This window comes from Corvus kubaryi, unplaced genomic scaffold (genome assembly GCF_017639235.1).
Source record: "Corvus kubaryi isolate FWS band 111438036 unplaced genomic scaffold, C.kubaryi_AGA036_p1.0 37395, whole genome shotgun sequence".
Lineage (NCBI taxonomy): Eukaryota > Metazoa > Chordata > Aves > Passeriformes > Corvidae > Corvus > Corvus kubaryi.
In genome coordinates this window covers 1,058,602-1,074,347 of record NW_024581134.1, presented here as the reverse complement: position 1 = coordinate 1,074,347, position 15,746 = coordinate 1,058,602, and the positions used below count along the sequence as shown (strand labels likewise).

Genomic DNA, 15,746 nt, shown 5'->3' with positions numbered 1-15,746 from the left:
CTGCCCTGGGCTGCCAGAAGTATTTCAGCATAAAATGCTAAAGTAAGTTGAACTTTCAATTATAATTTCAATGACTGTCTAGTGAAATGGATTAATGCTCTGGCACTGCACCTTTGAGGCTTTGGCTGGAATCTTGTAGGATAAAAATCTGTCTGCTTTGACAGTTGAAAAGGTCAGAAGTGAAATAATGTCAGGTGGTCTTAGCCCAATTCAATGTCTCGATTTAGAAGTAGATGTAAAAGTTGTTGATGTGGGGTATCATATGAGATCTTTTTCAAAAATACAAATATTTTTATTTACATTGTGTCATCAAAATTAGATGCAGACAGCTGCATTTGGGAGAGCTGGAGCTTAGTTCACCCTTCAGGAACACTGGATTGCAAAGTGAACAAAATGCAGGTTACAATATGTGGTACCTTCAGCTCAAAAGCTTGATTTCAATCAACTTGAAATTGATTTCCTGATATTTGACTGTGTCAAGGATAGTTCACTTAAATATTTTTAAAGTTTAATTTGGGAATTTTTATTAGCTGAGAGTGTATAGAAAGACCATGTTTTTCCCACTGTTGAGGCAGGGCAAGAGGTCTCTTCAATTTACTTTTTGAAGCTGCTGCAATTCAATTCCTAATCTTATTAAATAGGATTGTGGTTAAGGAGCAAAATATGGATATTTGCAGAATGCATTTTTCTCTTATTTGAATACATACTTATATAATTTTATATGATGATAATGTATAAAAATAAATTGCTTCTCCAGACATCCCTGCAGAAAGGTCACTATGCAAAAATGTGTGGCAGCAGTAACAGGAATTTCTGTTGGGAAAAGGAGCAAATCGGGGCTTGGGGCTGTGTCTCAGTGATGGGGGCAGTGGCTAACAGAGCTCCAGAGCATCTTTGCTGCTTTTGATCCATCCCAGCCCCGCTTCTCCCCAGCCCTCCTCACATGTCGGGCAGCCTTGGCCCTGCTCCACCAGTGAAGTCGCAGATTTGCTTTGCTTGTTTCAATAAGAAACACATACAGGACAGTGCAAATTGAAAATCAGCCATCATGCATGCTACATAAATTACCCGGTTCTGCTTGGTAATCCATTACAGATGATTAAATAAATGAGTGGCTGTGTCCTGTTCAGCACTGGTAAATCTTTGTTTTATTTAATTCCTTGTTCCTTGTATGTGTGTGTGTATGTGGGGTGTCGTGGGATTTTTTCTAGTTGGGTTTCCATCTTAAGGCAAAGAAACCACAGTCTCCATGTGATCATGATGCAGTGCAAGAGCTGGTGGGACTGTCCATATGTTGTAAAGATTAATTGGTATTCAGTTAGGGCCCATAAAGCAGGGCATTAGCCTCTGCTTTGCCTTCAGTTCATGTAGTGGGCACAGACAGAAGTCTGTTTCTGATGTGTAACATGTACTTTTTAGCAGGCTGATCCTCCCAGTTGCAAAACCTTAGAAGAGCTTCAGAGATTCAGGTACTGCTTAATGTGGGGCAGTCATAACACTTTGCTTTGCTCTGCTGAGATCTGCTAAGTGGGACCCAGGGGACCATTGAAACCACAGAATTATCTTTTATTTGTTCTATAGATTTTTCTGACCAAAAAAAAATGTAATACATCACTATCTTCACCCTTCCAAGACGTGTGGTTTAATTGTGGCATGGACCCAGAGGGTTGACAGTGTTGCCCATGGTGGGTGCCAGGGGTGGCAGAGGCCAAGTGCCCCCACTGCAAACCATTATTTATAAAGGAACAAAGTGGTAATTTTGCAACTATCACTGCTCAAATATGGGGCCGTTTCCCTAGTAATAAAACTATTACTCTGTAACTGTTTACTTATCAGGCGACCATTATGTGATTGATGACCTGAAAATGGAGGTTATCTTTCAATTCATTTGAAATGCAAACTGACTAGAAAATCTATAGTTATTGCCTCGTATTTTTAAGCAAAATCAGGTACCTACATTGACTTCCTATTTACATTTCTTTGAGAAGAAAAATCACATAAAAGCTATCAAGAAACACATTTCACAGCAGGCAAATTAATTGGTTTTACTGTATTTGAATGGAGGGTTTGTCAAATAAAACATGCCATGACAGTTAATAGTGTCATTTAGAGGCAGAAAATTATTGGCTTATTTGTTATTGGATAAAAGGAAGGCAAACACTTTGTATTAGGAAGTTTTAATGTGTTTAAAATCCTCATTAGGGATTTATGGACATTCTTGCTTAGCATAGCGCCTCATTAATTTGAGGCTAAACAGTTACTTCTGTGTTTCAATTGCAATTTTTTTTCCCTTTTCTTTAATTAGATCTCGCATTAGAGTTTGGTCTCTACACCACTGGAGATGTAGAATTAATTAATGTGATTTATAAATCTAATGGAAGTGAGTTATTCTTAGATATCTTTTCATTTTAGTGAGCAGTTTAACTGCACACAGCATAAGTGCACACAGATCTAAGAGATTTGGGGAGCTCAGGAAAAGTATGCAACTTCTGCATTGAATACATTTAGCAGTGTCCCTTGGCATTAATAGATCAAAGCATTTTAATTAGAAATGTAACTAAAAGAGAGACCATAAAGATCCCATTCAAAATCAGATTTTCCTTGTTCTAAGTTCTGTACTGTCCAAAAAGTGTTATTTTCACTCCCCTTTTGTAGACGACCATGAAATTCAGTGGCAGTTGGGATAATTGCATGTCTTACTATTTAATGAGCATAAGATTTGATTCTTAATGTATTTTGAGTTTGGATGCAATCACAATAAAACCATCTTCATTAATGGTACTACTTTGTTTGTATTAATAAAAGGAAAATATATTTTATTTCCTATAAGAATTTAATTTGATTGAAGTTTGTGTTAAAAATGTATCTGTGTAGGCTAGTTACGCTAACAAGTAGAGTTGGTGTTTAAACCCTAAGATATTTCAAAATACATTTGTTTCCCCCAGAGCAGGAACGGGTCTTTGCCCTTTGAATTCTGGCCTTCTGTTTTGAAGACAGTCTGAGGTTGCGGCTTGCACGTTGTGACTGAGGTGGAAGGATGTATGAAAGCAACTAATTTGCAAACAAGCTCTGAGCAATTAGTTTGTGTCCCAGCACTGGCCTTGCAGCTGTGCAAACTGCCATACAAATTATACCCAGGAGTACATTCTTCTGTGAGGACGTTCATATACCTGCTTTAAAAAGCAGAAGTGAAACAGGTAACCAACACAACCACCCACTGTATCCGTGTAGTCACAGGAGAGGTACTGCCAAACGTAAATACACATTTAAGAAGGTTCCTCTTTAAAACCTCCAAAGAAATGGTACAGTCTGAATTCACGGGGTCAAATAATGCTTCAGGTTACAGTGGTGCAATTTCACTGACATCAGGGGAGTTTTGGTCCTGTCGCAAAGGCCACAGTCTGAGCTGGTGACTTTGCTACTATTTTAGCAGAATTTACACAACTCTTGTCTGATGCTGCTCTTGTGGTGGCACATACTGGGAACAGACACCACATTCCACAAATGTGAAATAGATTTAAAGGAGATCCAATTCAAACTTACATTAAATTTAGACAGCCGGGTCTGTATAGTAAAGGGATTTTGCATTATTTCCAAGAGGTTCTACTCAAACGATTACACTGAGAAGAAATACAGTGTCTAATTTACATTCCCCTAACTGAGGGCAAATGGACTTGTAAGCGAAGCTCCCTTCATGCCTTTTATACTGTTTCATTGTCTTAGGAGAAGTTAAATTTCATTGACACTGGCAAAAGGAGGAAAAGAAACAGACACTTGATCATTATTTGTGCCACACCGCATATCTCACCGCAGCAGAGGGTTGCACAGTCTGTTAGTCAGGCTTGAATGTTTCAAGTGGACAAGTGCACGGTGGCATTTTAGGTCAGGGTGCCTTTTATCATCACTTTAGTGGAAATGTATAAGGTAACGTCTTCCAGAATAAGGTGAAAATGCCAAGGCACGTAAGAAAATGTATGTATTTTATGTAGGTAAATAAGTACTTGGAAGTTATTAGAGAAAGAGGAACAGAAAGAGAGGAAGGAAGAAAAATAAGTTTGACATTCCAAATTTCCGTACTCTTTGTCAGTATTAAATGATTGTAAGAGTCTTTATGCAATCCAGTGTTTTGGTCATAAATTAAGTACTGCAAAAGCCACTTTTGTTGGGGCCTGGCTTAATACTGACAATATCAGATACTCTGGTATTATCACTATGGTGTTTGTCTAAAATACTACATTCAAAATATTCCATAAGTAAAATGTGCAGCCTTACCTACATTAAGAAACTCTCAGGAGACCCTGAAATGAGAGATCACTTTATCAGTCTTCCCTCCCTATTAGAGTTTGGCAATTTACTGCATGAAAATAATGGTGAACCATTGAGTTTAAATTGAACATCAGCATATTGTGCTTTCATGGAGACTGTTTTATGCCAATCAACACTGAAATGGTATTGTTAAAAGAAAACACCAAAGAAATGAAAAAGGAAAAAAATGGACCAAATACAACACATAGTGGGAAGAGCAAGGAAAGTGTAATTGTCACATCCATGTCAGTCTGGTTTAAAAGTTGCTGTAGCAGAACTAAATGCCAGTGAAAAAACATTGTCCTTGTAGTTGGATTTGCTCAGACTGGTAAAAAAGGTTGTTGTAAGCTGAGTTCTTTGTAGGGAGATGAAACTGAATCCCTTTCAGTGTGGGGTTAGTCACCACTCCTGGTGTGACTGCACAGGAGAGGAGCATACGAGAATCATTGGCTTTTGTATGAAACTAAAGGTACCCACTGTGGGCAGCTTTGGCTTCTGAACTAGAGACTTTTTGGGAAGGCCACTAAAATCAGTGTGAGTCTGATTCAGTCATGTTTTGGACCACACTAGTAAGTTGTTTTTCCTACCTAGGGTGCTTTACCTGGGGGAAAAGGCATAAACTTCTGTAGCCACCACTGGAAGCGCAGCTCTGCCTACAGGCCAGGCTGCCTTAGCTTAACAAATGAATTAACTTGCTCCTTAAAATTCTGTGTTTTCAGGTTCTCCAGTAAATGCGTATTTTACACAGCTTCTGCAGTATATGTATTAAAGGAGAAGGGAGGAGCAGCTTTCTGTGTTTTGTTTTAGGCAATAGTTTTTCTTTCTCAATTTTTTATATATATAAAAAGCATATATTTCCACAGACATTTTAATCAGCCCCAGGAGATATTTCTGGGGTTAAAATAATGGGAAATGTAGTCTTCTCATGGTATTTTGGTTCCAGGATGGTGGAGGCACTAAAAGAAAACAGTGGATATACATTATTTAGGAGCCACAAATGGCTCCCTTGAAAATGAATAAGCCTGTGAAAAACACATGTATGTATTTGAATACCAAGGGAGCAATTTTGGGTTTGTTTTTTTAATACCACCATGTTTGACTTCATTCAGTTTCCTCCAAAATGCAAACATACAGCCCTAAAGTATGTTGGTGTTATCTCCACAAATATCAAATACACCAGAAAAAAACTACCATCAGGTTGCAATATTCATTCCTTGCTCTTTTGCTGCTCCCATTCTGACACATTTGCACTAAAGTTAGTAAGGGAAGGGCCAAGAGCTTCCCAGCTAGTGAGATTAGTTGGCATCTATTCCAGGTGTCTTTAACATGAGTGACACTTTTTGGACACAGTATTGAGATAGGAAACAGAATCATGAGCTGTGAAACAATCCAAGGAGGTTTGAACAGGGGGCTCTGAGGAGCGGTGTGAACTTTACTTGAAGTAAATGTGGAACAATCTTCTCAGAAGAAGAAATGTGTAGTCAGATGGCAGCTGAGGGGAACGTTGGGAGCAACTAAAGTGGGGAAATGAAGCCTGAGTATGCAAGAAAATACTGATGGCAGTCAAAGGAGAGATGGTGATGGAAGGACATGGGTGCGTGCTCCACATGCAGGTGAAGTATTGCATGTTCTTAGATTTGTAATGAGCATATAGCAAGAATCATATAGGTTTGGAAGGATGTTCAAAGATCATCGAGTCCAATGTGTTGTATCTGGAAACTCTGCTATTTGTAGTACTGCCCCATCCATTTCCCTCTCATATTAATCACAAAAAATCAGAAAAACCAAGCATTCTCTGTTAATGGGAAGCCTGGCACTCAGAGGACAAGGCTTGTGCTGACTGTCCTCGTTTTGTTCTTTCTGGTTTTCTAAGTGTTTTCCTCTTATCACTGTGTGGTGCACACTGGAAATGATCAATCAAGGCTCATGCACTGGATCTTTTTATGGTGGCAAGTGAAAAATCAATTTGTGTTTGAAGGAGTAAACAGTAGCATGAGTTTCATTTCCCCAGAGTCAAAATGGATTCCTTGATAAAGGAGATGACAAGGAAAGCTGAGCTCTTGATGTATAAGCACACAGGTGCTCATGTGCAAGAAATGAGTGGGCTCCTACATTCATTTTACATGCTACACTTATCTATTCAGTAAAACAAAGATAGGAAGAAGAGATTACTTGTTGAATGCCAATTGCGTGTCAATAAAACCGGGGGGATTGTTCATGAACAGTTTATCCAGATGAAAATGTAGTCGGTCAATTCCGGCAAAGACATTATTCATGCTGTATTTCTGCTTTATGGCACTACATTTGAATTTTCAGAACTATTCTCACAAGTCTGTTGGAAGATTGTGTTGCTAACATTTCTGAGAAATGTCTGCTATTGGATGTAAATTACAGGGAAAAGAGTCTTTGTATGATATTTCTGTGCCACGAAAACAAAATCTGATCTCATGCAGGTTAAAAATTGTCCAGGAGGTAAGAGTAGTCAAGGAACTTTAGAATGAATAAATGGAAGGTTAGACCAACGTGACTCATCAGATACTGTAACCATTCACCCAATGTCATTTGATCTGTATAACATTAAAGGCTACTGTTCCCTCACTCTTAGATTTCTGCCCTCCTTCCCTCCCTTTAAACTTCAGCACTGAGCCACCCAAGCCATACATTAAACCTTTGGTTCCACATCATTTAAGCTCTCTCCTCTCTCCTGTGAGACCAAAAAGTGAAGGAAACTGTAGAATACTGGCTTGTATTAGGTGGAATATTTTGACCATCTGACCTTTCCTTTTCTCTTTTCACTTTTGTTTTAGCAAGCAATATTTAAAAGTAAACATGAAGCTTTTTGATGCAAAAGAGTTTTGCCAGATTAAAAGGAAATTGGAAGATGAGTTCAGTGTAGCATGTTGCTGTTGTGAAATCTTCTTGCTTTGATTGAAGTTTTATTACCTCAGGACGTCAGTCTGCAGCTTGTGTAGCATTCACTGTTCTTCAGTGTGGGGTTTGTGAATGCACTGCCAGCCGAGAGAAGAGCTCATGATGTGAATTGCAACCACTCGGTCTTGCAGAAGCCGAATTCCTGGAATCTGCCCTTTCAGCGGAGTTAGACCATGCTGCTCACAAAGGAAGAAAAGCACCAAAAGCATGCACAAGTGCAAGCTGTGCCCTCCTTTTTAGACTCTGATTAGTGACAAAAGCTGAAGAGGAGAGAGAGGGGATGGAGAATCACATAATGGGTCCTAAAATGCTTGATTTTTATTAGATTAGGGAAGTAGTAGTATGGGATGAATGTCCAATCTTGGCTAAACTACAGGAGGAACGTGGCAATTTATTAATGGCAATTCTAATAACAATTTGCTGTAGCGCTAGCACTTGAGAAAGTGATGAATATTGTATCTGCTCAGTTTCATTCTGTCCCAGTGAATCTCTGCTTGGATGCCGTGGTGTGCCATGTGGGCCCGCTCACACTTGTTAGCTGAACGCGAGTGTTTATGGACAATTAAACTCGCAATTTTTAATTCACACTTTGAAAGGTTGAGAGGTTGTTCTTTCTTTTTTTTTTTTCCAAGACAGACTAAATTTCTAATAGATCTGTGCCTTTCAAGTCTCTTAGAATGTGCAACTGCAGCATGAATTTAGAAAAATGGTCTCATTTCTTTAGAAATCCATTAATAGTAATGTACTGAAAGACTCTTACATTGATCTTCTCTCTGATAGCCATGTTGTAATAATTATTCTTTTAATGTTTGCATCAATCTAAATGTTTTCCTCTTTGTGCTTGCTCCTACTTGGATCTCCCTATATGACAATCACAGCACTTTGACATCTTGCAGTGCTTTAATACCAGTGATTGAAAACAAAGCAGTGCCAAAGGGAACAAAAGTTCTGTCAAGCCATTAAAATCTTCTTTGCCATTAACACAATTAAATTGATGCATGAGCATTTAAAGTTATTAGCAAGTGCTGCCAGCAGAAGCTGGTTGCGGTTGCATAATATATAGTGGGCTTCATTAAAAGTAAAATGGTTTGTTTATTGTTATTATCATCATTAGTTCTGAAGTAACATAAACAGGACTGTGAACTGGGAGAGGACTGTGAGACAACTAAGAACATACATGTCCTGTATTGGGACACAGTCATCACTTCTCTAAACAAAGAAATACATGTGGTACTTTGGCTAACCATTACAGCTGGCATGTGTAATGGCAGGGAAGGGTGTTAAATAAAGAGAGCTTCTGTACCTCTGCTGCTCTCACTCTTCCTAGTCTGACTCACTGAGCTGGATTTTGGGCTGCTCCTGTTTCTGTAGTGAGAAATTTTGTGGTTGATGTGTACACTGTAAGCTTTTGGGGGACTATTTGTTTTGTTTTCTCATATTCCAACGTATTAGTTTTTCAACGAGAAAAATGAGGCGTGTATTAGAGACACATGTTCTGTCCCACTGCACGGTGCAGTAATACCCCTGCTTGCTAACCTTTTGATTAACCATATTTCTCACTGAATGGGGAGCTGGTCTGAGGGATGGAAAACAGATTAGCAGAGAACTTAAAAGGTATTGAGAGGGAAAATAGTGATTTAAGTGAAAAGGAGGGAGATGAAGGAAGTCTCATGAAGTCCAAGTCCTGTGGTGTAAGGATGGACTGCATGCCTGTTGCAGTTCATGCTGACCACCCACTGGCAGTTCTGAGCCAGGCTTGTTAGGTAATTTGAGCTGAGTAGAAACTGGGGACAAGAGGTAAGGCTCTTTTTTTGGTTGTTTGGCAGTTTTAAAGTGATATTGTGGAAAATTATAGTCTTTAATAGATAAAAATCACTAATACCCCTGTGGTGTCGTCATATTCACTTGTGTAATCCTTTACCAAGATACTGGTGAACTGTTGGGAATTCAGAGAGCAGTGATGAAATAAGCCAAAGGGGAGGAAATTCTTGTTTATCAGGAAAGAAGGTAAAAGTTGAAAATACAGCATTTGAGAAAAATGGAGTATAATTCTGCATGTCTCTGTATAGTGTAAATGTGAAGGGAAGTAATGAATTACTTCCAGTAGTAGGAAGAGCTCTACAAAAAAGCTGAGGTGACACTGAAAACAAAATTTTAACCATTTTAAAGAAAGTACCAAGTAGTTTACAACACTCCAAATTTTATTAACGGAAGGGATGGGAGACCCATTTCCCTACATTTTTTGGGTCAGGCTAGTCATAGTACTAGAAGATACGGGGAAAATGTGCTACATTAGCAGAGCATGAGCTTGGTGATCTAAGAGGTCTCTGTGGTCTTTGACTTTTGTAGCTGTGTGGATTTATTCTTGAAGCTTAGTGCTGACTGAAATGCAGGCAGAAGGCCATGGTTGCTGCTTTTGGTCAAGCTCTATAGCAGATTAGGATGACAGGGATTAAGTTTAGTCATGAGTATCTTTCACCAAACTAGTTACTAAGGGCAATAAGGTAGAAGAATCAGGCAGAAAAGTCTCACTGAATATTTATGGCACAGAGGACTTACCTGTGCTTTGGTACCTTCCTGAATATTGTCTCTTCCTCTCCTGCTTTACCCTGTGATAAAAGCCACCATAGCTACCTACAAGTGCCACAGAATGGTTGTATATACAGGTCACATCTGCCTGTTGTTTCTGTAATTGTTCACAGTTTAAAGATTTTGTGCTCTTTCGTATCCTTGGAATGAGGGATTGTGGCAGATGCTGTAAGTACCATTTAACAAGTATTTTCAATTGGAATATTTTAGCAGCATCATCGTGTGTGTGTGCGTGGGTGTGCTTGGGTGCAGAGGTAAATATCGTCTTTCTGAGGGGAGAAGGAGCAGCTGTCAGGCCTCTTGAGGTGGATACCTGTGTGCTGTGCAGGCTGCAGAGGACACTGAACCTGCAACAGGCTGATGGAGTGAGGGACAACAAAATCAGCAACCACCCTTATAGTCCAACCAGTATTTTACTACAGTATATATTTAAGTTTTAAGAGCTGTCTGGGCTGTTAGCCTATTAAGCTGTAGGATAAGATAGTTGATGATAACAGCTTTCTCCTAACTGCTATCACCTCTGTCCTTCGCTGCAGCATGTGGCAAGTTAAACCAAACCTCGCCCTCTCTCTGAAGGCTGCCGATAGGAGTAACAGTGGGATCTTCTTCAATTACAGAAGTTTCAGGCAATTCCACTGCCAGTTCTCAACTGTGAGGAAATCAGAGTACTTTATTGCTTCAAAACTGTCGTTAGTAACACAAAGCAGCGTGGAAGAAAAAAACAACTTTTGACAAAATGGGTCCTGCTGATGATTTATGTTGATCTGAACTGGAAAATTTGGTAGGCAGCAAGCATGGATACAGCAGTCTTCAAACAGAGGCAGTTGCTTGTTAGCTGTTCACCTGTGTGGTTGTAGTCACTGAACTTTGCATCCAGCACCTGACTAAACATTTCTTTTTTTTCTTTAAACCTAGGTTGCCCTTCCCAATGACTCCAGCTGTGTGGAAGAAATACTGCGGGTAAGTAATACCCTTTGCTTTTTTATCTCCTGTATAATTGTAGTGCTGTTATTTTCATCTTCCAAGGAGAGAGCTTATAGGGCTGTCTTTAACACTGTAGTTAAATAATAACATATCAATGGGTCTGTATTAAGAGACACAGACAAGGGGTAGGCCCAGGGTGCTCCTTATTAAGATCAGTTCACCTAATACTCTGCATCTGCCAGCTTGTTTGAGTCAGGATTTACACATGTTCCTGCTCTTTTCAAGCTCTCAGTCTCTGAGTCTATCCAGGACACGTTTCTCTCCTACCCTGAGGTAGAGTTGCTGTAATTCTCTCACTCACAAACTGACCTACAGTCTACCTCCTTCCCCCAGACTACAATTGCTCATCATTCATGGTTTTGTTAAAGACTTACAGACGTTTTTTCTGTGGTCTTTGGTCAGTGATTGAATACAGAAAATTGCAACTCCAAACTGAGAATGGCTTAATTGCAACAAGATCATGTAATAAAAAGGGAGTGTGCACAAGTTATATGCCTTACTTCAGGTGTAAGATGGGCTTTTCTTCAGACACCCCAACTTTGGGGTTCCCTGTTGGCAGTGAGATTTGCCTGGGGGCAGTTTTGCAACCCACCAGTCCCTCTCTCAGATTTAGGTTTCTGTCCTCATCGGTTGAGTTTCCCATCTATCAGAGCTACCTCCCTGGGATTGCCAGCCAGCCTGCTGGTTTTAGATGTAGAAGGGATAAAATTTCAGTGGGAATTTGTGCCAGCCATATCCTTATAACTGGGACGTAGTGCTGCAGACTTTCCCAGACCTGAAATCGTGTGTAACAGTCATGCCAACTTGCTTGCAAACACTTACTCTTCCTTTTAAAGTAAAATAAGCTTCTCACTATTCACTGCAATTTGGAGTTAAATAGTTTGGAAACCTTGCTCCTGCTTTGTGAACACACATTATCTTGGGCTGCTCTAGATGTCCTTATGGGTTGGCATAAGTGTGTTGAGGCAGCAGGCAGGCATGCTCGTGCAGACCTGCAGTAAGGGAGAAGATCCTGCATAAGCACACAGGAGCAATGAATGCAAGGAAATAAATAACATTTACTTTCAACCTTCAAAGTGAGCAGAGATTTATTACCTACAGAACACTAAGGGAGCAAAAGCAAAGGAAATGTTGAAAGGCTGTGCAAGATACTTGGTACATTTTCAGTGTCTTCTTCCCCTCTTTATATATTTCAGTTAGGTTCATTACTATATTTGGAATGAATGACTTGTTGGCTGGGGAAAGCAGTTGTTTTCAGTAAACAGCATCAAAAGAAAATGTGATGTGGTGAATTTCAGGGATCAATCATCCAGGTGACAGTTTTAATGTGGGAACAGTGCGCATTAATCACAGGAAACAGAAATGTCTTTTTTCTAATCAAGAGTGGTGACCCTATTTCCTACCCCATGACTGTAATTTGAGTCAACAAACAAGCACAATATGCTGGGCTTCCTTTTGAAACCTGTTGAGATTGGAGCAGGACTTTCTGTTGCCTTTGGAGGATGGAGATGAACTGCAGAATCCCTGCTCCTGCCACCAGTGGGCCACTGAACTTGGGGCACTCTTGGGGTGGAGAGAGCAGGAATTTAGCAGGTTTCCATGTCTCTGGGGATCTCTCTCACAAGACATGTAATGGGCATGGGAAGAAGTGATACAAACCAGCAGATCGTCCTGGACTATAGCTGCAGGTGCCCAGAGGCATCCCCTGTGCCCAGCGTGGAATAAACCTGTCCACCAGAGCCACTGGCATAGCCAGAAGGCACCTTGAGCACGTGACACCTGCGATGGGGTGCAGATGCAGTCTTGGCACGTGGACCTCAGCCGTGGTTCCCCTGGGGTTCTCCCTCCCATGTGCAGGAGGGTGGTTTGGTGTTGCCTCACGGGGTCTCTGTGCCCTTGGGGCAGAGTTGGGCTGTTCTGGGTAGCCACAGGCTGCCTGCAGCCTTTGGTAACCTGCCTGCACTGGGCTGCACAGCCCTGCCTGGGTGAGCACAGCAACCACAGAGCTGCTGTGGGACTGCCCAGAAAGACCCAGCAGACCCCAGCCCCAGCTGGAGGCCCTCAGGGCAGCAGCTCAGGATTCCAACTGCGTGTGGTGCTGAAGCACACCTGGCAGTAGAGGTACCTGGGTTTTGTCAGAGTTTTACTTTGTTCTTCTCAAATTTATGCTGCAGAACAAGCTAGCAGGAAATGTGTTTTCACTGCATGCAGGGTATCATATTCTACTTGACAGGCAATGGAGAGAAAATAAGTAAGGGAATGTGATGCCTAGCAGTGGTCAAAATCCAGTCTTTGGGCTCCCCATGGAAACCCCATGTCAGAAGATTAAGGTTGGCTGCTCCACATGAAAGAATGACCCTTGATTTCAGCAGAAATTTGCACTTTGAGAATCTAGATTAAGTTTCCAGCCCTGACAGGTACTTTTTGGCCTTTCAGGGGCATTTACATAGGCTCTGATTAACTTTTGGGAGTATGGGTCTCAGCTCCCTCGGTAAAAAAAACAGGTTATTCACATTTCTGTCCTGTCAGGGGTGTTACAGAGGTAAACACAAAGGATTCCAAGAGAGTCAAGCCCCAAAGGTGGACAGCTGGGCTGTAATTGTGCATTTTGCCCCTCCAGACCACTGGCAACCCCTGGCAGTTTCTGCTCTGGGCCATGTCTGCTGCCAAGCTATGCTCCCTAAAGGGCTGGGGAAGGGTGCTCTGCCTGCCAGCTTCCCTCCCTTGGACCAATGCATACCTTGAAGTTTGCCTTTTTTTCCGGTTTTGTTTCTGATTTGTTTTGGCTTTTCAAGTTGGGGAATTTAGTGATTTAATTCAGTTCCATCCCTCAGAAAGACACAGTAACTCTCAAGGGTTTCTTTGCTAGGCTTTACAAGGAAGAGGTACTCCTGCAAAGATCTGTGACCTCTGATTTTACACCACTCTTTTTTCAAACTGAACTTGATTAATGGTTTCTGTAATTGTAGGGGATTCTAATTCCTAATCTGTCTTATTTTTTTTTTTTTTTTCCATCTTGGAAAAAAAAGGTTTAATTGAATTTATATTCTAAAATTTTCAACTGAGTGAGGGGAAAGGTCTTGACTCCATTCAGACCCCTGAGTCTTCAGAGACAAAATTTCACAGTCCTTTAGATTTCCTGAAACACTTAGCTACTTATGTCATCTTGTGTAAATGCTTTAAGGACTGCTCCCAATACTACAGCCAAAGGTTAATGGCAGACCAGTCTCCTGTTGATTTTACTTTTCTAACCAGAATGGCTGAGATGGTTGTGAGAAATAATAATAAATAATAGTAATAATAATCATCATCATCATGTCTTATATAACTGAGGCCAAACAGTAGTGATAGCACAGATTGCATTTAATACAAGTTGCTAATACCAAACTGAATGATAAAGGAAAATACCTGGTGGTCAACACGTTCTTCTGTTCCAAAATGTTTGGGGTTTTTTTTTTTTTTTCCAAGCCAATGCAATGGTTTTGAAAGTGTGGAATATGGAAGACAGGCAATTAAAAGTATGTGTGTGTAACTCACATTTTATTAATATGGATTTAAATTAAGTTGTCACTTGCTATGTACATCCATTGAAAAATGAGTTCATTGAAATGTTGTGATCCAAAGTGCAGATGGGGCGGGAGAGCTGACATTTAAAACCAGTCTCCAAAGCTGTTACTTGTGCCACTTGTACCAGTGCTTTACATCAGTGTGCCTTGCTGTCACTGCATGTGATGTGAACCATATGCTGGCCCAGGCAAAGGGGGTGTGTAGGTGACACTGAGGGTGAACAAGCAGTGATCCTTTTCCTATCTGTGGAGAGCACAGAAGGGACCTTCCTTAGCGTTGGTTTACCTCTGGCTAAAGAGTTGATAGGCACACAACATTGCACAGGGGAGAAAGGAAATGTTATTTAACTAAATTTTCTGGAGGACTCGCAGTGTAAATTGGACGTTTGGGCTGGGTGTTCAGGCAATCCATTGGACATAATCCAGCAGCAGCCAGGCCCTGGTCTGTGCACTGCAGCTTTCACGGCTGTGTCGTAACCATCTGGGCAGGCACTGCTGTCTGGAAATCCGTCCCTGCTTAGAGGAACAAAAGAATTCTTGTACGTGCATATTCACTGTAGGAAGGCTTCAAGTAACTAGATGGACTTCTGATGTTATGTGGACAGCTGTGATACTAATTAGAAGCTGTCTAGTCTGGAAGCAAAACAGATCCCAAATATAGTTCAGATTGTAGTAAGTGTAAAAATGACTGGAGTTAAATGAGCAAAGTCTGTAATTTGTATGGTCATCTTCTGATGACTAGCTCCTGTCTAATGACATTGGAGAATATGTAAATTGATCAGCAGGTGAAAATGCCCTTGACTCTGCAAATTATGTGTAGAATCACGTTCCTCATGCCAATTGAAAGCACTAACAGATTTAATATCTCACCCACAGCTGAAGTGAGCTGTTCACATAGCAAAATTAGACTGTAACAGATACAGCCCATTATTTGCCCCTCAATAATTGTTTTCTCTTCTAAAATACAAACCAACATTGAAGAATGATGCTAAACCTAATTATAATAATTGTAATTTGAAAAATACAGGTACGCTGTCCAGTGTGGTTACAAATACACTTAGTAGCTGACGGGTAGTTTAAATATTTTCATGTGGAGTCTGGGGGCTTGCTGGGGAGGACATGATGTGAATTTAAAATGATTATCTAGATGTCATTGGACAAGTGAATAACGAGCTGACTGGCCTAGTAAATCATGTGAACCTGTCAAATGTGGGAACACGTTGGGGAGGAGATGATGTCAAGTAACAGTAACTTAGCAACCTGGCATTTAGCTGTCCAGAGAATGAGTAAGAGTAGCCACTTTTAAATAGCTGAGTAAATAAATGAATCCCTATACGTCTTAGGTGTGCTATAAAAATAGCCTAGCACCGT

At 40.6% G+C, this 15,746-nt stretch overlaps 1 protein-coding gene across 6 annotated transcripts in view; it reads left to right on the top strand.

Annotated features, from left to right (window-relative positions):
* AFF2 (AF4/FMR2 family member 2) overlaps positions 1-15,746 on the top strand; it is a 303,503-nt gene that overhangs the window by 135,309 nt on the left and 152,448 nt on the right. For all 6 annotated transcript variants that reach the window (XM_042040192.1, XM_042040191.1, XM_042040196.1 and 3 more), the window contains exon 4: positions 10,741-10,785. In XM_042040192.1, coding sequence (XP_041896126.1) covers positions 10,741-10,785 — 45 coding nt within the window. The remainder of the gene's footprint in view (positions 1-10,740; positions 10,786-15,746) is intronic.